We start from the raw sequence: 25,370 nt of genomic DNA, 5'->3' as shown, positions 1-25,370 counted from the left end.
GGTGACCATTGAATTTGTATGCCTTTGCCGGCCAGTTCGCGCGGTCTGTCTTTGTCAGAAGAAGGTATTAACGTCTAAGTCTGCGCGAACATTCTTCCGAACTCTGACTTTATAATGAAACGTTAAGCGTTTAATAATTTGTAATCGTATGCATTGCGCGCGGGGGAGAGAAGGTTGCGTCGCGTACCGGAAAGTTAGGGGAGACATAAAAATATATCCGCTCTTATTCCGTTTTGCTTTGAACGTAAACTCGCCGCGCAAGCACTGCAGTCGAGCGGTTTAGCACAAGAGAAATTCAAAGGAAATACTTAAAAGCGGTGAAAACTGACGCTAATGGAATTTCGTTGTAACTGACACTTTTTTTGCGCCTTTGTAGTGTGGCGACTGTACTCAGAATTATGAACCAGATCGGGTTTTGCGGTCGAAATAAAAACTCCGCGAGTAATATCCCAGTTAAGTGAGACAGCGCAGACAAGATATATATATATTTTTTTTTTTTTTATAATACAATATTCGCAGCACAATGCCGTGTATTGGCTACATCTCTATAAATTTTTAATTCGCCGATTGCGATAAATACATTTTGTTTCCGTTGTAAATACAGTTGTTTAATTTATTAAAATAACGTTAAAAATAGTAACGTTACATAAGGAGTTAATATTATTCTAAGTTGAAATTTTTAAAAGAATGTTTAATTTATGTTAAAGGTAAAAGTTAAATTTAATTAATATAATTATAAAGATCACAAAATGTTTATATACTTGAAAATAATTACATTCTTTTTAATAAAATTAAAAAATATAAATAATAATAAAAATATTAGTTTATGCTTATAATTTACAGATAAAATTTTAGAAATTTTTCTCTTAAGAAGCTTAAGAGGGTTAATAATACATACTTTTACAATATAAATCAATATATTTTCTTTGAATACGTACCGTGCACGATTTCTTTGGCGTTATTTTAATTTAATGATGTATGAAAAAAAAAAAAAAAAAACTGGCATTGCTAGCGAACCATTTGGTTCTCTCTTAATTTGTCTCTCACGTAGACGAGTTGGAACACGACGCTGACGCGCGAAATTTCACAAGGAGACGGCAATTACCGCTAGTGTGGTTAATAGCTACTGCATTCGCTGTTGACTTATTTTATATTCATTAAAATAACGTTTAATTTTATGGAACGTAATACTTTTTTTTTTTTTAGATAAGGTCTATATGTATGTAGGACTATATTACATTTTTAAAATATCTTAAATTCTATTTAAGTCAACATCGACAGAGATGACACGACAAAAAATCTTGACACGTAATTTACATTTCTATGACAATGAGTATGACTAATAATGCAAAACTGAGTCAGCGGCAACATATGCGCCCGCGTGAAATTCTTTTATTTTTAGAACTCGCTTAATAATTCTTTAATCTTTATATTCCAAATGCGATGTCGAAGTAGATTGCGTTAAAACGCGTTTGCCGGCAAATCATTCTGATTATTCGTCACGTAATTATCTTTATCACATTTCCATTTTGAAATCCGTATTCTGTCGTAATTTCCAGGACCGCTGGTAATAGTAACGCTCAATAATTCGTTAGGCGGTGCCCGGGATAATTATCGAGACTCTGTTTAATGTTTCAATTGCGTTCTTCATGTTTCGAGCCGCCAGGGAACTTTCGTTTCGCTCCCTTTCGCGGGGATATCCCAATGAGCGTGTGACAAGTCGCGACAATGACATTTTACTTTACTCGCCGGCTCGTTGTCTTGCCATTTCACCCACAAAATGTCACCCGCGACTCCGACGCGCCGTACGACGAGAAGCTTACGAAAATGTCATACCTTCGTCTCAAAGTCCCTACCGCCCCATCCCAGCCAATGTCGTTTCGCATTTTTCGAGCTCACTACGCCTCAGCCCGGGTTTATTTTCAGCCGCGGTTGCATACGTATCGCGGAGGTATGCCGCCGGCATGATGCACCGTGCATCCAAGAGGAGACGGAAAATAAACGATGGATGAGAGGCATTCTGAGGCATTTGCCTTTGTTAGGTAGACCAGTCGATTGATCGGGTATTAACACGCGGGTTATTACGAGAGAGACAGGTGAAGAGAATTTTTTATTGTATTGTTCATAACTATATCTAAAAAGAAAAAAAAACAGCAAGTAATACTGTAATAATGCAGCGAAAAGGCTAAATTAAATCTGCACGCGCAGCGTATAACCCATTTTTAAATACGAGACTTAAACGTAACTGTTATTTTTTTTTAATCACTCTTTTCGTACAATTATCTAAATTAAAATTAGTTATTAAAAAATTTTGTACGGTTTAGAATTAAATTTTTTTAATTGCAGTTTAAAACTAATTGCAATGATATAATAAGTAGATTGTACTAATTAGCGTAACAAACTTTCTAAGATAGTATCTTTAATTTAAAAACATGATATCAGTAGAAAAAAAAAAAAAAAAATATATATATATATATACTTTTGTGTTTTTCTAAATTTTAAATAATAATAGATGATAACGAAAGAAGTATTTTCGGAAACGTTTAATGGATAGTGCAATTCGCCATTATCTTGCGCCTTATCGATTTTTCTAACCCACCTTCGGCCCTCAGAGTGACGATAAATTAATGTAAGTAATTCCGAACGGTACCGTTAATCCTCCTTACGAGGAAATCGGGGAATGCATTCATTTGGGAATGTCAGAAAAATTGCAAAGTTCTTTAATGCAAAAGCTCGGCGCGGTGATCTGCGAATGATGTTACAATTTGCTCAAGGCAATGCCGTTTATTTCGCAGACCGATAACCATATTTTATACGTATGCGACGTGGTATAGTTAACGACGGAATCATTAATCAAACGATTATGACGTATAGAATGAACCAATCTGACAGAATAATTTATTCTCCCTGCTGACTTTTTCTACTTATACACAGGCAAATTTTAAATAGCGAGCTAATGAACCTCCGTCATCCTGAATGTGTTTTAAATGCCTGTTCTTTTCGGCGAGTTTGTCGCGTTAACAAAAATTTATGTCTCATTTACACTTATTTCGACTACAATTTCGTTATGGCCGACTAACTAAACATCCTGATTTTCATTTGACCCTTACTTTTCATTCATTACGCGCACGCGAAACGACGCAAATAAATCTTACAATCTGCACCTACGTCCTTTTTTCATTACCCTTTTTTTATCATAGCGTGAACTAATAATGATCATTTTTTATCTTACCAACCCCGCCCGATATTCTTCACATTTATCTTGCAGTTTCTTGATCGCTCATTACTCCTACTGCGTAGCTCGGTAGGAGAAACGTTGCACGCACGCACCTTGTCTAACGATTTATTCCTCACGCGAGTCTTCTTCAATCTTTTAAGCCTCAGCAAAATAATTTCCGGCGAAGAACTAATAATACTAACTGTCTCCATATCTAATTTGTCTTGATATATACGGGATAACATATTGGATTTGACACATAATTACTCTCTGTAGTGAGCGCTCAAATCTGTACTTATTATAGCTATATTAATTTCTCTCTGACTATATCCATTTTAAACTTATATATATATATATATATATATATATATATATATATATATATATGTATATATGTGCACTAAAAACATAGCGTATTTCAATGCTGCAACGAACGATTTTATTTCGGTTTTAAATAAGGCCAAAATGTAATTTCGGAAAAATTTTATTGTCACTAAAATTGAGGCAATAATTTCGGTACTTTTAATCGATGTTAATAATGTACAGTAATATACCGCTTGCATACTAATTTTATATTTTACTTATTTGAACACATAATGTTCTATTATGCGGGAATAGCAGTTAAAATACAAGCAGTTTGTTAGAATAAATAACAAGTTTATTTCAAATTGTGAAAAGTTGTCATGTATATGATGCCACTTGCACGTTTTGTGTCCATTTCCACTGCTATTTTTAAAAAGCTCGAAACAAAAACAAAACAGTTTACCCCCCGGTACTAATCACTTTTGGAATTTATGACGTTATCGTACAAATGGTACAAAAATAAATCTATTGAGCTCAAACTGGCTACGTAGAATTTTCCGACAATAAAATTATGTTAACGAAATAAGACAAAAAATAGATTTGTATTTTTTTTTTAACTACTTTTACGCGAAAATCTACATAGAGTTATTGATCACCGAGAAGAAAAGCTATATTGATTAAATACAACATATATTAAATAACATAAACTTTTTTTTAATTACTTTTAGTAACATTTGATAATTTTTTTTTGCCGAAAAGGAGTAAAAATTTCATATAATACAAATGTATTTCATGTATTTGTACAACGGTTGCAAATTAAAAAGAAGAAATAATAAAAACACGGGGCCAATACCTTTTTGTCTTTGTTAAGCCAACGCCGGAGAGAGAACCCGAATTTTTTTTTATGATCTTTAAAAAAACTCACGCCGACCGTGCAATAAAATGGCAGAAAAGCTGTATCCGCCGCGAATGAATATAACGCTATTGATAGTAGACCACACTCAATCGATTCCATCGTCTATCCACGCTATCCGAAACTAAACAACTGTGAAGTAATTTCGCCGAGCCCCGAATCGTTTGACGTGATAAAGTTCAATTAACTCCGCGCGATAGCTGCATGCATGTTGTTTTACGACAGCGCGCGGCCGCTTCAAATCGCAGGGCGTATTCAGGGACAAGAGCGGCACAAAGATTTGCAGCGCGTCAGCCGCGGGCGGGGGAGGAAAGACAGAGGGAAAAACAGTAAGCGGGATGAAAGGTCGGAAATGGGGTAAGCTTCCTTCCGTAGCCAGCTGTTTTCGTACGAGCGGAGGCTGCTTTGCACGTGTGCGGGCGCGTGTGCAGAAATTCCACGTATATAGATATGCGTCGTGAAAACGTTACCCCACTTTCCTTGACTACTTCCGCGCTTCATCTTCACCCTTCGATTCTCACGGTTCTCCGCTCCTAGATTACAAGCTGCAGTTGCCGTTGCCGCTGTTGCAGGCAACTGCTGCATCGTAATGCACATGAGAGAGCCCGGCGATACCGAATGAAATTGAAGCGCGTATCCTATCACATGCGCTCGCGAGAGTTGGGGCGCCGTGGTAAGTGCAGAGACGGGGAAAGGGGAAGAAACTGAGAAACAGGACGAATTGATAACGCGAATTTCTTCAAATATTTCACGTCGATAATATCATTTCGCCGTAATAAGTACGACTGCATCAAGTGCGGCCAATCTTGTTGAGCATGTTCACCGATGCACAAGTCCATTAGCAGAGGATTGCTATGTCCGCTTCGTTTGACTGAAATATCAGAAATCTTTCTAGATGTAACCCAAAGCTCTCCACAAGTACCGAATAAGTTATCAAAACCCAGAAACGAGTCTGAAGACCTGAAAACCTATTTCCCGGAGCATATTTTGGTGGTGTTATTAATAGCATATTAATTTCTTCGAGACATTTTATTATTAATAGCTGTATATGATCTCCCTTTTTTTTGTTTTCTATCTTTTTCGTGCTAATTGGGATCTTTCAAAAAACACCGCGTGCATGATTACTTTTAGTCTCCTTAAAACATCGATTTTGTCTGTGTTGAAATTTTCTTATTTATTTATTATCGCAAGTATTTTCGACATATCATATATCTAATAACGCGGAGCAAGTTGTTTTCCAACCGTAAAAGGCGTAGGAAACACAAACAGACTGATGCAGGGCACGACGGAAGATGAGATGAATTCTAAGGAAATCGATAACAATCCGAAGAGAGAAAAATAAATAACAACATGGGGGATCCTCGATTAATATTTAATTCGCAAAAAAGTGAAAATAGAAAAAAAAACTAAAAAATTATTTTCGGTATCTGAAATACATATAAAAATATCAATATAAAAGTTTCGTCTTTAAAAAATAAAATATTGAATAATTAAATTTTACAGACATTGCTATACAGCACGTAATTGCGTTGCGACAAAAACATCATTTAGCTTCTAGCGTAGGAGGGAAAACCTCTATTACATATCTGTATCGTGTAATACTTGAAACAGTTACTTCGAATGACCGATCGTATAAAAGTACGATCTCGCTCAAGCAGCCATACACGAGATTTGAACTTTACAAGTGCCATCATCTGTTGGCAAGAGCCAAGAAGAAAGTGTCGCCGTCTTTTTCGATTTCGCGACTATTGCGGAGATAAGTGAGACTTTCAAAATGCATTCCGCGGAATATTAGCTATATACGCTTCCTTCTCATAATCTATGATAAGAATCCGCGACACTTTCCCAGCGATATCAAGACAAATAACGGAATTATCTTGTTGACGCTAACTTTCCCGTATACTTCTACAAAATATGCATTTATATAAATAGAAATAATTGGATTAGAAATAATATTCGTTTTGTTTGACGTAAATATTAAAATTAATTCATCGGTGAGCCGAATAATGAATGTGCCGTTGCCAAAGAAATTCGACGACTGGTTTAATATTCACGAAAATGCGCTCGTATTTTTTCTTTTTTTTTTCCTTTCTTGTTGCTGCTGCAAATAAAATATTGAAAGAAGCACAAACTCTGTATATTTGGCATCGGATCTAACGAATATTATGCTGATAGCTTTCGATATTTCAGCATGTCAGCTCGATTAAGCATATGTATTATACGGGCGCTTTATGTTTCGACTTTATTACATTTTTATACATATAGCGTATTCTTGTACGTAGCCAGTATTCCAAGTGGCGTGATAGTAGCATCTCGACGATGCACTTGAATCGAAGGGTAAATTCAAATTTGCATCTCGGGCCGGTATCCGTAAACGGAAGGAAACGCGTTTCCGATCTCGCCCACTTATAATCCACTCCAAATATAATGGTTTCCTCGATCGATGGCGCAACACACAACGTGCATGTAACGCAAAGAGCACCTCGGGATCTGACTCCGCGACCAAGCGCGAATTCCACGTATTTGGCTGGAACAATTAGTGCTCTCGCGATATTAATATCGGTGGCCTGCTTTCGTGTAGCGGAGAGAGCATTAAACCGAGGGAATGCGGGATCGTGGGCGGCGCGGCGGGCTTGAGAACCAAAGGAAGATACCAGGTAAGAGAGGAGTGGCGAAATCGTAACTGGAATTCCGTAATGGTCATTCTCGCTTTCCGCCCGCTCAGGATTAACTTGTCATTGAACAATCACGCGTCTAGCTATTCGCCGTACAGCCATTTGACTTCTCGAGCAAGCAAATTTAATACAAATCCACTCGCTTAATTTTCCAAAACGGCCGCGAAAGCGACAGTCGGCTACGGTGAGTTATCGAGGGGACGAAAGTTCACGTGTATCGGAGAAAACAGAGTCAGTCAGACGGAATAGAAGCGGCGATCCTGACCATTGACGCGCCGCTACTCTCAAGAGGAAATCTCAGCCGACCCATTGCGCCGTATTCTCTCCCCTAGGAATTATCGTCGACAAGATATCGTAACTCCTCTAGCATCGGCTTCTTCCTAGGATATCCGGCCGACTGTTAACCCCGTTCAATGCAACCGCCAGAATCGCGAATAATTAATATTGTGGTTTGTTTGCACGAACAATCACAAAGGCGAGCATCTCTCTTGCTTTCTCTCTCTCTCTCTCTCTCTCTCTCTCTCTCTCTCTCTCTCTCTCTCTCTCTCTCTCTCTCTCTCTCTCTCTCTCTCTCTCTCTCTCTCTCTCTCTCTCTCTCTCTCTCTCTCTCTCTCTCTCTCTCTCTCTCTCTCTCTCTCTCTCTCTCTCTCTCTCTCTCTCTCTCTCTCTCTCTCTCTCTCTCTCTCTCTCTCTCTCTCTCTCTCTCTCTCTCTCTCTCTCTCTCTCTCTCTCTCTCTCTCTCTCTCTCTCTCTCTCTCTCTCTCTCTCTCTCTCTCTCTCTCTCTCTCTCTCTCTCTCTCTCTCTCTCTCTCTCTCTCTCTCTCTCTCTCTCTCTCTCTCTCTCTCTCTCTCTCTCTCTCTCTCTCTCTCTCTCTCTCTCTCTCTCTCTCTCTCTCTCTCTCTCTCTCTCTCTCTCTCTCTCTCTCTCTCTCTCTCTCTCTCTCTCTCTCTCTCTCTCTCTCTCTCTCTCTCTCTCTCTCTCTCTCTCTCTCTCTCTCTCTCTCTCTCTCTCTCTCTCTCTCTCTCTCTCTCTCTCTCTCTCTCTCTCTCTCTCTCTCTCTCTCTCTCTCTCTCTCTCTCTCTCTCTCTCTCTCTCTCTCTCTCTCTCTCTCTCTCTCTCTCTCTCTCTCTCTCTCTCTCTCTCTCTCTCTCTCTCTCTCTCTCTCTCTCTCTCTCTCTCTCTCTCTCTCTCTCTCTCTCTCTCTCTCTCTCTCTCTCTCTCTCTCTCTCTCTCTCTCTCTCTCTCTCTCTCTCTCTCTCTCTCTCTCTCTCTCTCTCTCTCTCTCTCTCTCTCTCTCTCTCTCTCTCTCTCTCTCTCTCTCTCTCTCTCTCTCTCTCTCTCTCTCTCTCTCTCTCTCTCTCTCTCTCTCTCTCTCTCTCTCTCTCTCTCTCTCTCTCTCTCTCTCTCTCTCTCTCTCTCTCTCTCTCTCTCTCTCTCTCTCTCTCTCTCTCTCTCTCTCTCTCTCTCTCTCTCTCTCTCTCTCTCTCTCTCTCTCTCTCTCTCTCTCTCTCTCTCTCTCTCTCTCTCTCTCTCTCTCTCTCTCTCTCTCTCTCTCTCTCTCTCTCTCTCTCTCTCTCTCTCTCTCTCTCTCTCTCTCTCTCTCTCTCTCTCTCTCTCTCTCTCTCTCTCTCTCTCTCTCTCTCTCTCTCTCTCTCTCTCTCTCTCTCTCTCTCTCTCTCTCTCTCTCTCTCTCTCTCTCTCTCTCTCTCTCTCTCTCTCTCTCTCTCTCTCTCTCTCTCTCTCTCTCTCTCTCTCTCTCTCTCTCTCTCTCTACCTTTCTCTCGTGTCTCGCATCAGCGCCGGCTTCTGCACCCCGACTATTGACCGCGAGAGAGACATTAGGTACGCCGGCATTCTCCGAACGTTAAGCGTCTTGATCCAAAGTCCGTCACATTAGAGCCGACGTCAGATATGTGCAGGAAATCGCGCGTCGTGTCGGTAAGGACTACCAAGTAATCAAGGATCGTCGGGGGATTGGGGAATATTCCGCGTTACCATGCCTCTCATGGATGCGCAATTTGCTGAATGCTACGGCAAGGAAGTACACAATACGTTTGCAACAGGCCGTAATGATTTCGAGAGTTTGCTCTCTCGGGAGAATATTAGTCGTAAGCGTTGCATTACTCGGCGAGAAGCAGCCCGTATAAGATCGCGCCAAGTTTGATGTCTTATCGTAATGGAAAATGGAAACCAACGTTATATATTTTCAAAGACTTAAAATTCTATTCCCCTTCCCCGTTTTTTTTTTTTTCTTCAGTGTTGCGCCACGGGATTCGTATACTCTCGCCAGCTATAGATATGTAATTGTATCTAATGCGAGAATACAGGCTTCATGAAAAATTATGCTTATTCCCGACATCCAATTTCGAGGGGAATAAAATTTTGCGCGGAAAATGAGATTTGTTCGCGGCGTAGCAATAGATGGCACATGACGGTGTATAACCATTTGGCAGCCACCGGTTGGCTCCTGCGAGATCAAACTCGTAATCTGATGGGGCAGTTGCAAACACTCACAATATAACATATGGACATTTTGCCAATAGATGCAAACATGCTATTTGAGGTAAAAGTTATGCAGCCAGGCAATTACAGAAAATTGCAGGGTGGCGCAAGCTGCGCCAGCACAGTAGTTTTAAACTGTTTTTTTTTTTTTATATATATATAGTTTAATTAATGTTAACGCGGCTTATTCTCATTTATACATTTCAATATTAGGAAAGATAAAAACATTTTGAAAATCTGATTAGCGTGCAAACAAAAAATTAATCATTTTCATATTTTGGCTGTGTATCTGACTGCTCTCTTTTTCCAGTTAAACAACGTATCCTATGTTACATCGCGCAAATATATTACATAATACTCCACGTACAATTTTGCGTAAGCGGCGAATAACGGATTAAAAAAGTACACGTTGACATAAAGCCGAAATCATGATTATTTAAAAGGGGGAAAAAATTTCTGCGCGCTAATTTCCGCGAAACTCGACGAGCTTCAAGGGCCGAGCTTCAATTAGATTTAGGACCGTAAAAATACTTTGCAAGGGCGCCTCCTTTCCTTATACTGTTCCCACTTCCGCAGGAAGCAATTTCGGCCCTTTAATGAAATTTTAAAATTTGCTAGAGAGTCGGGATAATACATAAATCGTTTTATTTCTGAAGCACGCTTATTTCCGCACTTCATAAGGCGCGGTCGAAATGAAAATGTTATAGCTGCAAGCACGTCGAACGAGCCCTATTCTCTGATAAGATTTTTTATGCAAAAATATATTATTTTTAATTTGCCTCGGTAGTCGAACTGGAAAAACAGATAGTTAATTAACATTATCCAACCAAAGTAATATTTATCGTAATAGATTCTTTATGACAATTGAAATAGGGCGCTTTTTATAACGTTAAAAGTTAATTTAATTATGTAAATTTTATTATTTTAATAAAAGCTGTGTTTTAAAATACCGGTACATAATCGGCGCGCAAGTTATTGAATTAGGACAAAAATGTTATTAATTTACCAATATCCAAGGCGGACTGTAAACGATATTCATTTCAATAAATTAATTATATCTTCCTTCTTCATTTTGCATTTGAAAATGTTTATTGACGGCAAAATCTTGTTCAATTTTTAATTCCCGAGTTGAATTAATTTATTAGCTGATATCGGACACGTAGTTAGTGCATAAATAACGATTATCAAAGCAACACTGCGAAGAATAATAAGTACAAGGCATAATATATAAGCGACATGTTTGTTGCTAATTAGCAGAATTGGTGCCGTCATCATGTTCTACATAACACGACGCGCAAGTCATAACACCTTACAAGTCGTAATAAGAAGCTTTATTATTTCAAAGCGCCGGAGAGAATATTTGAGATGCGTCTTCCCTCTCTCAGGAGTCACTATACATAAAATCTACCATTACTCATGTTGTAACTTGAAATATAAATAAACTCCCGATGCAAGCATCGTCATTGCACCAACATACGCTCTCTTTGCGCAGTTACTGTATAAAGATATACGTATATTTGCGTTTCCGTTTCTCTCCCTGTCTGTCAAAACGGTAATACTTCGCGACCGCTCTCCACTTAATCGCCATGTCCTATCAGAGGAAATTAATAACTTATTAGTAAAGCAAAAGGATCGCAATGTCGCCGGCACAAAGAACCAATCGCGCGATATCGGTTATAGCCGTGCCGTATGCGACTGCCGTGTGCTAAAACGAGTTACGCTAAAAAGCGTTAATTCCGCGACGGCCGTCGGCATCGATTATCGAAAGCGCGCCCCTTTGTGTCCCGTCCGAGCAAAGTGGCACGCGCTTTTTATTATTTTCGGTTTTCGCGAGTATCGCGCCGACTCGCCGCGTTTTCATTTCCGCAGAGGTGCCGTTGACCAACCGTAAGGATAATGCATCGATTCCGTTTGAACGCGCCCGAACGTACGCATCGTGCACGTGTGCTATATGTACACATATACGCGCGTGTATTCCCAGGATGCCATAAAACAATTTCGCGCATTTTTATCGCGAGAGCATTTCCACGGTCGCGAGAGAGAGAGAGAGAAAGAAAGAGAAGAGGCTGGTGTTATCTGTAAAGCTATAATTCCTCCATACGCGGTTTGAGAACGATGCTCTCTAGCGAGAGGGTAGGAGAGAATCGAAAGGGGTATATTTGCGAGAAGCGACCGATTCCTCGTCGGGAAGAGGACGGAGAAATAAGTTGAAAATGAGGGGAGAAAGACGGACAAGCGACAGGAAAACGATCGGCCGAAAGGCAGACGACGAGGGAGAGGAGCCGCTTAACAAACTGCTGAACTCACACCCCACGGGATTTTATTTCTACTTAAATGGAGTTGCCAGATATGCACTCTGTGATCCTCGCGCCCCAATCCCTCGCTTTGAATTTATTTGTCCTGTTTGTTAACTTCCCGTTTCTGTAGAACTTTGCGAGCGTAGTTTAGTAATGATGTCGCCTTGCCCGCTCAAAGCATCTTAGTGGCAATTTTCTAAATCGCAAATTATAGCGTATCTATGTACTGCCGGCGCGAGAGTAACCGACGTGATTTCGTAATTTAGAGATAAAGATCTGTATTTGCATAGGGAACTTACTGCAAACTCTCCAATTTTCATCTCATATTTACGGGTCTGGCCAAATAAGGAGATGAAAACCACTCATATTAAACTGACATTAATCGCAAGCTGCATAAAATTATTTGGAAGCGAGTTTACAAATTGTATTATTTAAAAATAGATATTAATTAAAGCTCGAAATGAAGAATTAACGTGCGTTTGCGATAGAGTTATTGAAAAATTAAATTAATTTTTTTATTATTTTTTTTTAATGATTTAATTAAAAATGCGCTTCAAGGTTCGAGAGACGATTAATTATAATTGATCACGGGTGTTTCATGAAATTTTCACGGTCTAATGTCAGAGACAATCTCGATCGTACGGGGAGTCATCGGTGCGCGCAACACGGCGTGCAATTGCAGAGGCAGCATGGCGAAATGTATGGCTGTAACCGCGCGTGGAAATAGGATAGCCACAGCTATAACGTTATATCTCACCTTGTATGGTCCGAGACCCTCGACGATACAGGTGAAAACGGCTTCGCGACCCACCGAGACTGTGAGGTTGTTCAACGGTTGGCCAAACCTGGGTAAATCTGTAACACGTGAACGTCCTCGACTTAAGTATCACGCTATCGCGCGAACGCTTTACGTATAAACGGCAGTATACATACTCTTACTTACTAGTACTTATACTTATAGCCCACCTACGTGTGCGCCGAAGTTCGCAAAGTACTCGAGGAACTCGGCAGAGAATAGCGCGAGTTAACATAAGCGGGTCAAGCAAGGACTAAGCTTGGCACTTAATAATTCTACAATGTTTTTGGGTGGGCGCGATTTTTGAAAGAGAAAGCCCATTCGAAATCATCGAATGTCGCTCATGTGACTGCGTCACAATAAAATCTGGATTACTGTTTCTTGTTCGTTTATCTTTTATTCAAAGTTCAGTTTAAAAGATTCAAGCAAAGACTTTCGCGTAACAGTCCCGCAGATTTAGAGTGTCGGCTCGCGAGCAAATTCATTTTGTTTGTATTTTACCACGATCGAAATAATGACGTAATGACGGTAATATCTTATTAATACCGCCCTTAATTAATTGGATTATTTAGCATAGCTGTAACAATAGATTAATACATCGGTTTTCCACTGAATTTCTCAAATCGGTCGTGAATTATTTTGCGGTGAAATTTATCACGATGATGAGGCAAACGTTATTGTAAAAGTGACAAGATTGTTTGTACAATATATAACAAAATTCCTTTCATTAAGCTCAGCTTTATAGACGGCCCGCTCATCAAGCTTAGAAACTTCTAAGAGGCCATTAATAAGCAAGCCAATTACTACTTCAAAGAAAATTTTCGAGACGACGTAGTATACTTACGAAACTACGCGTGATGATACGGAGTAAGTTAGCAACAGTTTATAGCATGGTACGTGCATCATCGCACTACCATATTCCGGAATTTAATGTGTACTCAACTATTTCTCTCACCTCGCAAAATCGATGCCACATTTGCATATTCAATTTTACGCCTAATACCCGATTCCGTCGGATTTTGGGAAACTGTTTGAAATACGATCTTATGATAAACGAATTATTAATACAATTAAGTATATGAAAGTTTTGAATTAATAACCGGAAAAATACATTTGTGTATAATTTGGAATTCATTTATACTGTAAAACTTTTGCGATATGTTAGAGATTGATTCGACATGTATCTCTACTTTAAACTGGATTTCTTTCTTCTTCGTGAAAGAAGATTTATATTTTTGCATGCAAGGTTTATTATATATTCATTAATAATCGCTATTTTTTCATGAATTTCGCCATGAAAGAAGTTACTAAATCAGAATTTTTAAATACATAAATATTAATTTCAATATATTAAAAAAAATTTCTACGTTTAAAAGAGCTGAAAACGGACATTGCGTGTATTTAATTCATGTAGAGGTACTATTTGTAAATGATAAATTTCTCATTTATATTGAGAGAAATGGGGAAAAAGGTTTTTTCTACATATATGACACGCACTATATCGTGGCTCAAATCAAATTTAGCTGACCTATTATTGAATTGATATTATACATATATGTAGAAAGATGTGAACTATTGATTTACAATTTTATACTAATCAAAAATCGTTGCGTGATGAAAAGTTAACATTTAAATTGTTGGAAAGCAGATGACTATAATCGATGACTAATAATATATAATTTTAATAATTTAAAATACTTTAAAATGGAGTAATATAAATAAAATATGAAAACGTTTATTTAAAAAAATAACTATTTTTCCAATATTTAAAATATTTAGTAATTTAAATATTTGAATGTTGCTGTAGATATAGATAAATCTAATAATGTAATGCGTTTACGCATTCATACGTATCTACGTATGTTAAAATCGATATCAAAAAAATTTCAAACGTAATCACGAAGTTGCATCGCAAAATTCTAATTTCTTAACTGCACGTTGGATTCTAATCTAGCCTTCATGAATAAATAATGTATTTATAATCCGCTTAAAATTTGAGTTAACTTTTTGGTTATAAACTAACTCACTTAACAAAATCATTTTGACAATGTAATTATTAGGGAATCATAGAAATCATACATTTATAACTGCAAAATTCTCAATAGATTTGAAATCAATTTTTGTGGAGTAATTAAAATAAGAAATTGAACACAAATTAAACTATTACTTTTATAAGAAGAAGAGCGATTTTATTATTGTTTATATTGTCTTTTACTACTTTATAATATAAATAAGCGCTTTTTTTTCTATGACGTTTTAATAGAATATTGGCACATTTATCGACATTTCTATAAACAAAGAAGTATTCGTAGCAAAGTTAAAATAATTAGCCAGTATTACTTTATTACGTTTATTATTTTACATGCCAAGGAACTTATGTTTAATACTATTTACAAGTAATTAATATTTGCTAATTTAAATATCGAGTACTTTATTTCTAATGAAGGAGCTACCATCAGTGTCGTATTTCATAAAGTAATCTTTCAAGTGTACCGCAAACCGTTAAAGATTAAATTGAAGTTATAAATCACGTGTTAATATAGCTCGATTCGCGAAGAACTAAAATGAAAAATAATGAGCACACTCCCTCCCTTAAACAGCAATCTAATCTGATTTAATGGTAAACCGAGTAAATGGAAAAATAAAGATCGGCACGCAAAGATGCTTTAGATCGATAATATCTCGACGGTCGCACCGAGGCTAATTATTTCAGTGCGGAACAAATACAAAAATATGTTGCAATTTGACGAGACCGCTTAAAGTTACGTACGCAATACCATAATGTAATTTTAATCGAATTTAAATCTCTCATTTACGTGAGCTGCGTTCCATTCTATACGCATACGCATAACAGAACGATGTTGCTGATAACGAGTAATGTGCTTTCTTTCGTACAACTCCTTATCTCTATAAGCTCGGCACTCGGCTCGACATAAAACTTTGTTCTATAAAAGATCCATGATAACACGACGTTTTCCAAAATATACACATTTTAGGTAAAATAGAGATATATTATTAATAATGTATAATGTTTATATCTAAAACGGAAATCAATTTTAGAACGTTATTTAGAAATAGATAAATTTCGTAAAATATCAAATTAACGAGTGCCATCTATTTTTATATTCCCGCGGACGTTTATTCTATTTTTTGTCTGACATGTGCTATTGAAGAGTTTTTACTATTTTTCGGTTTAAATCACGTATCTAAAACTTTTATCGGGTATTTTTTTAAATAATTCGCGCATACGGATTTAACGTATTCCACTTAGTCGCACGAGGCGCTCGAAAACTATATTTGAGAGCACGTGAATTTCTGGTCTGCTCTCGTGCGCGGACCCGGCAAAGTCCGACGTATCCGGATGTGTAATCTTTAGTCCAGCCCGGAATCTATGTAAATCCAGATGGGAAGATCTGTACGCGTGAAGAGGGCGAGGGAGATAAACAGAGGGAACGGATAGCGAAGGGGGTACGGGTACAGGGAACGATAGTGGATAAAACGAGTTCCGAATCCCCGCACGTTCGCGTATTACCATTGATAGAGGCATCAGGGTTCCTCCTGAAAATAAACGTAACGTCTCCTATCTGAGATCGAGGGATCAATACCCGTAGCGATGACCCGTGAAACGGTTACACCCGGGACGCGCAACCGAGCCGTTTCCAGAATTATACTCATGAACAATGCAAGAGCTGGCGGTCCCTAATCGAAGAAGTAAGCAGGCAGACGAAGGCGAGAAAGCGTATCGCGCGCGTACGCGACGCCGCCGGCCGAGTGACAGCTTCCGGTATCTCTTATTTCGGGCACAATATCCGACCGCGGAAGCTCATCAATCCTGCGTGTCGGGCTTCGAAGCCGCACACGTATGAGACAAACTTGCACGTAACTGGAAATTTTGCGATACTATCTATCATTCCTTCATCCCGCCGTAAAAAGAATACCAGATTCCGTGTATTTCGAGAATGTAATATGGACTTTCCTCTCCCGTGCCGCGCCGGGTCGGGATTAAGAACGTCCTTTTATTCCTATTCCCCGTAGACAAACGAAATAAATGTGCGCCGAGTTGCGAATCAATCAATTCTGATTGATCCCCGCACGCGTGTATAATTACGAGAGAAATTCGAGTTCTCTTGGTTACTTTTTCAAGCACACTTAATAATTGCGCGCCCAGTGACGCACGTTAAACTCTCGTAGAGGCAAATACGTATTAAAATCTTCACGAAATCGAGTGTCAGATTGTGTAAAATATTTTATACGCCACTTTATTTCACTTCAAAAGCCATTTCCTAAATACGGGCATTATTTCGGTTTTACATTTTATAAAGCAATTAAGTGTGATGAAAACATTTTATCATTAAATTACAACGCCACGTCTGTGGCAGTATTCATATGAGCGCGATGGAAATTTCTATTTTATCGTGATAAAAGTATTCATATTTCATTGGAGTAAATTTGACCATCCGGTGGTACGAGGCGACGTTACGGTTGTTGCCATTGTGTACACATGCTAATAGTAATGCCATTAACATTTGCACGTAAAGTACATTTCGTCGTTCTGCCGTAATTATATGTTACAGATCTTGGCTTCTCGCCGGGTACGTATGTGTGTGCATGCACGTACGTTTATTTATTAATTTCTACATCGTATGTATCTCTCAATGTTAGATGTTGACATATAGATTAAATAGCCATCAAAGACTTTTTACCACTTAATATTTTCGGATTATTCATCTTATAACATTACGGTAAAAATCATTGATCCGATTTAACTCGAAGTGTTATTTAATTGTTTAAATGTAATTTAAACCAAGCGACTTCTCCAATCCAATAAGAGATCGTACAGCGTTGAGAAAAATAACCGATAAACAACGGCGAATGTTGAATGTGGCTCGTAAATAACGAAATTGAAATTAACGAAGTATTTTCTTGAATATTAAATAATACTCCAATATCTATACATACATATACTATAGCGTAATATCCGCGCGAAGTAGCTTTATATTACGATACGCTATTAAACTTTGCGACGATGATAAATAGCGCGGCGGATATTTGAAAAATGTAGAAAGCAATGCAATAACAGTTCTCTTAAATAAAAATTAAAAAAAAAATAATAATAAATAATAAAACGTACAATAAAAAATTGAAGAAGACTGTAAAAGTATAGTCGTATTTAAAAGTTAAATTCTGCACTTTCTTAAGGGTGTAATTTAACACGTTTCTTGGAGGTGTCTTATACCGGTTCTAACACCAGCGTTATAAAGAGACAATGAACCGCTCGTCCAAAAATTATGATATTTTGACAGCGATTCTTATCGAAAGAATTTTTCGAGACGCCCTCGTTTACCGACGCGAGTATTATATAAAAATTGTTTAGTATCAATAATATCGTTACGGTTTCGTCGAGCGAGCATAGACACACTTCAACTTTGTCGTTTGCCCTTAGGGCTATTGGGATTCCACGGTGGTTTACACTCGCTACTGTTCGCGGGTTGTTATATAAATCGTATATCTCAAATTGGAAAACAATCTCAGCCAGCGTGATTTCTTCACTCTGCGATAAAACCGCGTCTTTGGAGCCGGAGAAAAGATGAAGTAGTTGCGGTCGGTTATGTGGGGAGACGCCGCTCGTTCCGTAACATCGTGAGAAATATCTCAAAAATATACGGCATAAACTCGCGAATGAAATTTGATCGCATAGCAGTTATATGGATATTGCGCGATATTGTACGTTACACGAGACGGGATTGTTACGCAGATCGTGCTGATCCAGGTAGAAAAGAGAATTGTAGGAAATATTATACATATACACGGTATTGGTTCGGTAATTCATACTGAATTAGTAAAATATATTGTACGAAAGAATAAAATATTTTAATATTATAATATTTGTAAAAATATGGTGATCGCAAAATATATATAAATTGTAGGTTGCATTGTGTTGTAAAAAGAAATATCTATATTGGAGCATCGAATTAAACATGATAATATAAGTGGCTAAAATGTGGAACGAGAAAAGTCATCAATAAATAAAACATCGCGCCACATTTCTCAGTCGTCGCTCGGCTCGCTCGACACACGCAGTTCGTAAACAGCGCGCGAATACGTCGAAGAGAGAGATGAGTAGAAGGGATGGGTGGGGGTAGTGGGACAGTAGGCGCGTAGCGCCTACGTGCGTTAGATCCCCTCCGCACTCTTTCTTCCGGCGGCCGAACGCGCAGCACGTGGTAAAGAGAGGTTCGGTCCTTGTCGTTAGTTATACGCGGATTTGGTGATACAGACGGCATTCTAGCGCGATGCGACTACCTAGATAGATGTTCCGGACGTGCAGAGGACTTAGTAAAACTATACAGTAAGTTTTATCCCGTACAACGCTGTGCGTAGCGCGCGATAGAGACAGAGGTCGCGGAGAGTGAGAGAGACAGCGGTCACGCGGGATAGAAAGAGATAGCTGCGAGTGTCTCGCGCTGTATTCATGTTCTTATTTCGAGCGGCAGCCATCGCGGTACGAGATGATGCCGTGATCGCCAACCAAGCGCGCAGTTCACGTAAGTCGAGGCACGCAGTTAGCATAGGTTGAAACGGTCAGTTAACCTGTTAAGTCTGTACGCACCGAAAAGTAACACGTATTTACGTATCGTAAGTTAGTTGACGCGACTAATACTTGTTTTTTTTTTTCGTTTCAGATAAGGTTCGAGAGGAGAAACGAACGCGCTGTCTGTCGTCGCTAATATTATAAAATATACGAACTGCAGTCAGTTCGTTGATTGTTTTTTCGGGAGTGCGCTTAAGTATTTAGATGAATTTTGTTATGTGAAATTTAAGAACGCGAATGCCGTCTAAAATTGCGCGAAATATTTTAAGTGTTATTGTTTTTGATTCATTTTCGCGATTGTAAATTCAAGTGTCTAAGACGTGGAAGGATGACACGACAACCGAACTGAGAGGAGGAGGAGGCCCAGGATGGGCAACATGCTTCGGTGGAGCAACGTCTCGGTAAGCATTGCTTTTTTTTGTTTAAAATTAATAGTCAAATTTTTTGTTATTTATTGAAATTCCGTTATTGTTTCTTTTGGTAACGATTATAAATAATGAAAAGTTTAATAACTAATAAAGAAAAACGTTTTTCATCTCAGAAATTAATTTAATAAAGATTTTGTTTAGGTACTAAATTTATTTTTTATTGTTTAACTGAAAAATTAAGTAAAATCGCGTACACATTTTTTTTTAATTAATGAAAATAATTCTGAACACCTCTACAATTTATATTTTTATTTGTATGTTACAGTATCGTCGTAGCTGCGTTGCTGTGAAACTCCACCGCTGCGCATCGAACTGGTGAGTCAGTAATATTTTTTTATTACGTTTTATCATTTCAACGTTGTTGTACAAAATGTACAACGTTGTTGTACAAATTAAATAAAAAAATATAATTCGCATTAACGATTCCCATAAAATGACGTGCGTAATACATACATTTAACGATTTATAAAAATTATTATGAATCAATTAGCGCGGTACTCCGAAAATATTGTCAAGCTGTCGCGATTAACTTTATCGTTTAAAATGGATTTTGTCGTGCTTATATTCTTCTCGAGACTGGTAACAGAATTAAAAATAAAACGACTACGAAGAAACTGCAATTAAGGTGGCAAGAGTCTCACTTTCGCGTCGTTGGCAAATACACGTGCGGGGTATCTTCTATCTTTACGAGTTTATCGAGGGTTCGTTTTTACGTAAATTGTAATCGTTTGTTTCTGAATTTATTATTCAAATAGGAACGCAAATATTACGAACGAATGTAGTTACCCAAATAAAATTAAACACATCTAAATCTCCACGTGTTCGAGTCAACGATCTCTTTACCCGGACTTTTTCTCATTAAGGCAGGCAATTAGCTGCTCGCTGGAATCCCCGTTAGCTCTTGTCTTCGTTCGTACATCACTTCTTTAATGATTTTATTACGCTTTTCTCTCAAATCCTTGTTTAATTCCTCGTGTTACCGTCTAATTCCTCGATAACGGAGGAAGCATCGGGCTCCTTGGAATAACAATGGGCATTCCCTCAGTGTCCTCCTTCGCGCCAAAGCACGTTCTACGGTTTAATTATTTCCAAGTGCGATCTTCGTGCCGTTGCCGGCAGAAAAGTTGAAGAGGGACAAAGACGCGCCGGAAATTTACTCGCTGCGTGTAACAAGCTAAACGGTTAACGGTTTCTTGGAATATTATATGCAAGATTGTCTTCGTTCTTGCGTGTCCTTCTACAATGCTTCCTATTATCCCCGCAATCGTAGCAGTTCCGAACAGCCGTGGGTTCCCGGAGTTATCGTCACGCGAAAATAAATCATTTACTTTCTTTGCCGACAAATTCTATCGAGGCTTCAATATTTCACGAGGTGTTTTGTCACATTAACGGTCGGAAATGGATACCATTCACTTCATCATCGTCAATTATTAAAATATTATTAATATCGAAATTATTCTAATTTTATCAATATTATTGTTATACGATTATTTAAAAATCGAATAGCGAGATGATTCATAAACATTTATATTTAACGTAGTCTCTTAAACGTGCCGCTCGTGCAATTCAATTTTTCTCGCTTCCGTTGTAAAAGTAATTCTTTGAAATTCAATTCGATTCTCGTTTAATATAACTCCATTAAAACCAGGACGTTAAGAAATAAATTTTGGCCGATCGAATTGCAAACTTAGTTTCTGCGTTATAATTAAAAATTAAATCGCTGGAGGCAAAAAATGATCAGCTTTTATTAACAAAATTGTATCTTCGATCCATTTCTACTTTTATCTTCTCTTATACCGAGTATTAATCCCCTTTACATGCTTAACTAAAAAATCCCCTTTTAACTTGTTTCGCATAAAAATATCCTCGGTTAACGATCTGATTGATAATTCACGATTTATCAGGGAAATCTGATACAATCGCTCCATAAGAATCGCGATTATATTATCTGCCTCTTCGAGTCGACGTACCTCTGTCACGAGATATTCGGCGCGATTGCGAGGTGACGTCTGATACGTTTCTCTCGGTAATTAGCGAGGAATAATTTACGCGTCCCGGGGCTGCACACCGGGAATGAAAGGGTCTGCTTGGGGGTTAGGCAAAAAAGGTATCAAAGATTTTCGATGCGATACGGCGGCAAATATAGCAGGAAGTCACGAAGCGGTTTCATCACGTGCCGAGTTCGCCGCAAACGGATGGCACGGCGTGAGGACGAAAGGTGGTCGCGTATAATGTCACGACGACGTAAACTGGTAGTGCGTGCTTGCGCGACGACAGCGATTTGCAACGGCAACGTGTGTACGCAAATGAGATTAATTAACGAATAGACGCGCAGGCAGCGAGAGAGGACTAACGAATCCATGCACGAATCTCGCGACGTCGGCGAGGTCGCTCGTCCGAGAGACCCGAGAATCGCAGCGCGAATCATTGGCATATAGATCAGAGAGGAGGCCGCGGGATCGAGTGATAGAGGTAGAACGCACGCCGGGTACCTCAAGGCATTAAAGCAGACATCTCGTGTCCCATAAACCCCGGGCTTTGATCCTAATCCCAACTAGAACCTGAGCTGTCGTCTGCTTAATCGAGTTTAGCCGCTTCGGATCCACTGCGTAATCGGCGCGCGAAACTCATACCTGATTATGCTGCCAGCTATTCGCAACGTTGTTATCCGCAGAATTGTGTAATAAACTTGGCAACGCGAATAGTTTGAATCGTTGGCGGTCGCCGGCAGAACGTAGCAACGCTGATAAACGGAACCGACGACGACGTTCTGCCGTCGCTATTGTTAGGACGGGGGGCTTTAAGAACTCAAATGACACTTGATCTCGTAGGTAGTCAAAGCGGTTTTGAAATTGGCCTCAAGGTCGACGATTCTGATGCAAATTTAATTACTCGTCGATCGTAATAACTTTGAACAATTAATAATACATGAAGCCTCAATTGCAGACGTTAAACGGACTTCGTCTCTTTTACGTTAATGGTCTCACATTATCCGCATGTCGCTATTATGCAGATATCCTTAATTGTGATAACTAAACTTACTTCTCTTGCTGCCTCTCTCTCTCTCCCTCTTTCAGTAAATTTATCCATAAATAAAAATTACACACGAGCATTTACTTGTATAATTTTACCACCTACTTTATATGTACATACGCGATTAAAGGGTTGTTCGCGATTAAAGGACCCGACGTAACAACATGATATACAATATGCATTCTTGATTTATCTCATTACACACGGTGCGTGAAATGAAATGCGATGCACGCTTACCTAGTAGGTCAGTTAAAATAATCCAGCGCGGTATTTTTAAACAAACTCACACGTCAATCTGTCAATAGTATTGGCCCACTTTGCGAATATCGATCTTTGTTGCATTTTTTATTTCCCCTGGGATATTATCTGGACCAATTATTTAGAAGTCAATGAACAGTTTCTATAAAAAGAGCCATTGCTTGCAGCACCGACGGCGAATAAATTAGCCGGCTCGGCTACTTTCTTTTTCGCGAGCGTTACAGTTTTGATAACGAAAAAGCGTTCCATATAAAATACGGCTAATCCGCGGTGAGCATCGTTTGTACATTAAACTTTCATAGATCTTGATTATTATTATTATTTTTTTTTTTTTTAAGAAAACCACTTTTTTGACCCAAGGCCGCAAAAGGTGCTAGTGGAACGAGTAAACATAGCGGCGGTAACATAGCGTGTCGCGTTTGCCCGCGTCAAAAGTATGTCAACGTCGTCACTTCGTTCGGCATTGTTCTCGGTAACGCTGATAGACGTCGTAACCATAATCTATAACACTCCAAGAATACGCTAATTAACATTGGAATGGGCAGGGAAGCGCGGCTGGCGGGTGCGTTTTCGTAGCGCCGGCAATAAATTCAGGAAGCAGATAAGCGTTATCACGGTCTTTCGCCAGCACCTATCTGCAGCAGTCGTGGTTTCCCTATTCTCGAACAGACACAGAGCTCACCGCACCACGTAACGTGGTCGCCATTGCGCCCATGATAGACGATCCATCGATCGGTGGCTTACCAAGATCGAAGCGATCGAAGGCTAGGTACAATAACGATATCACGGAGTTAAACGGGTTTGTAAATTGAGCATCTTTTACCAGTGCCAATTTACTTTCGACGGATAGCTTTAATACCTCGCGCTAAAAACTCTCTGGCAGTTAAATAAGTATACCGTTTTTTCACATTTTAGGAATATTACGAAAAAGAAATAAAAAATAAAAAACGTCTATTTAACATAGTAAAGTTAAAAATATATTTTTTAATTTAAATTAAATAACGGCACTCGATCTTTATTTTTTGTATTATACATATACACGCCATTTATAATAAAGCACTACGCAGTTAAACATATATAGTATATAATAATAAAATAAGTTTGGGCAGTCGCTCGGATTCTATTAATTTTAGTATTATGTTGAAGTTTTCGTTACTTGCCCTACTGGATGAGTAAAGAAAGTCCTGTTATAGTGGAACTACTACACTTAGTGATTCCGCCTAGTCCGGTGAGTCTGCACAAAAGAGTACATTCATCTACTAAATGTACTCTTTTAATAATTAATTTTTACCCGGCCGTATTATTCAGGAAAAGTCTCAGAAACTTCGTTAATCTATTTCGGATTTACTTCGAATGAAAGCGTAAAATTGATGCAATTAAAGGGAAATATTTCTCAGACCGTCTGTCCTGTGACAAATCTCTCAATTATGATATTAATTCTTCAATTCTGCAATTGACTAATTAAAAATTTATAATTTAGTTTCATTGTTAAATTATTCGATGTAAATCAAAGTACTTATAATATAGCGACGCAATGTTCGATGACTTTAATCTTGTAAAGGAACTACAGAATCAATACAGTTGCATAGAAGTAACATTCGGCGCATAATAAAAAAAAAAAATTGGTTTAATAACATTTTTTACGCGGGTCTCTTACAATCGCGATCGGCAAGTGCGATCGTGATAAGGTACTCAGAATTGACCCATCACGATACGAGGCTTAATTGTTGGCAAAATGAATTAACGGAGTGCATGCAATGCGCTTTAATTTATTCACCATTTATCCACGTACAACTATTTCCGGTGCCGCGACTATAAAGTATGCTGCCTCAGAACGAACGATACAACGTTCACGTGTACATGCGCGCACATGCTTCTCATCAGGTCGAAATGCTCTGGTATTACTAATGCAATTACGTAATTTACTAATGAATATCGAGGTCTATTGTTTATCAGTAAATCTCGCTTCGCACAGTGCGCCGAGAACTTGCGTATACGAAACGGTAGAATATTCAAGGAGAAAAGTTTCGTCGTTACAGCACGACTCTATATATCCGTGCTGCAAATTATATGGTTCCCGAACTAGCTATAATAAAACGAGATCGAACGAAAATTATTCCCATAATAATTTTATTGCGACTGCATCTGCGAAATTGAATGCGGGATATTGATATTTCGTACATTCGAGAGGATATAAACGCATTCGCGATACAAAGAGGGGTGTACCAATAACGTCAAGTATTTTTGAGAAGGCAATTTGTTCACGGAAGGACAGCCGCTAATATTTTTATTCGCTTCTTTAATTATTCACCGAGAGGAAAGCAGCTTTTCTAACCGAGACAAAATCGTATCTGA

The 25,370-nt window shown here is 38.6% G+C and overlaps 1 protein-coding gene and 1 long non-coding RNA gene across 3 annotated transcripts in view; one reads left to right on the top strand and one right to left on the bottom strand.

Annotated features, from left to right (window-relative positions):
- The window catches only part of LOC139105662 (uncharacterized), an 87,133-nt gene extending 64,240 nt beyond the window's left edge, over positions 1-22,893 (top strand). The window contains exons 5-6 of the long non-coding RNA XR_011546222.1: positions 19,388-19,697; positions 19,990-22,893. This is a non-coding gene — a long non-coding RNA (uncharacterized lncRNA). The remainder of the gene's footprint in view (positions 1-19,387; positions 19,698-19,989) is intronic.
- LOC139105558 (neurotrimin) overlaps positions 1-25,370 on the bottom strand; it is a 74,093-nt gene that overhangs the window by 32,612 nt on the left and 16,111 nt on the right. For both annotated transcript variants that reach the window (XM_070661742.1, XM_070661752.1), the window contains exon 2: positions 12,666-12,763. In XM_070661742.1, coding sequence (XP_070517843.1) covers positions 12,666-12,763 — 98 coding nt within the window. The remainder of the gene's footprint in view (positions 1-12,665; positions 12,764-25,370) is intronic.

This window comes from Cardiocondyla obscurior, linkage group LG01 (assembly GCF_019399895.1).
Source record: "Cardiocondyla obscurior isolate alpha-2009 linkage group LG01, Cobs3.1, whole genome shotgun sequence".
In the NCBI taxonomy this organism is placed as follows: Eukaryota; Metazoa; Arthropoda; class Insecta; order Hymenoptera; family Formicidae; genus Cardiocondyla; species Cardiocondyla obscurior.
This window is presented reverse-complemented; position numbering and strand designations above follow the sequence as displayed.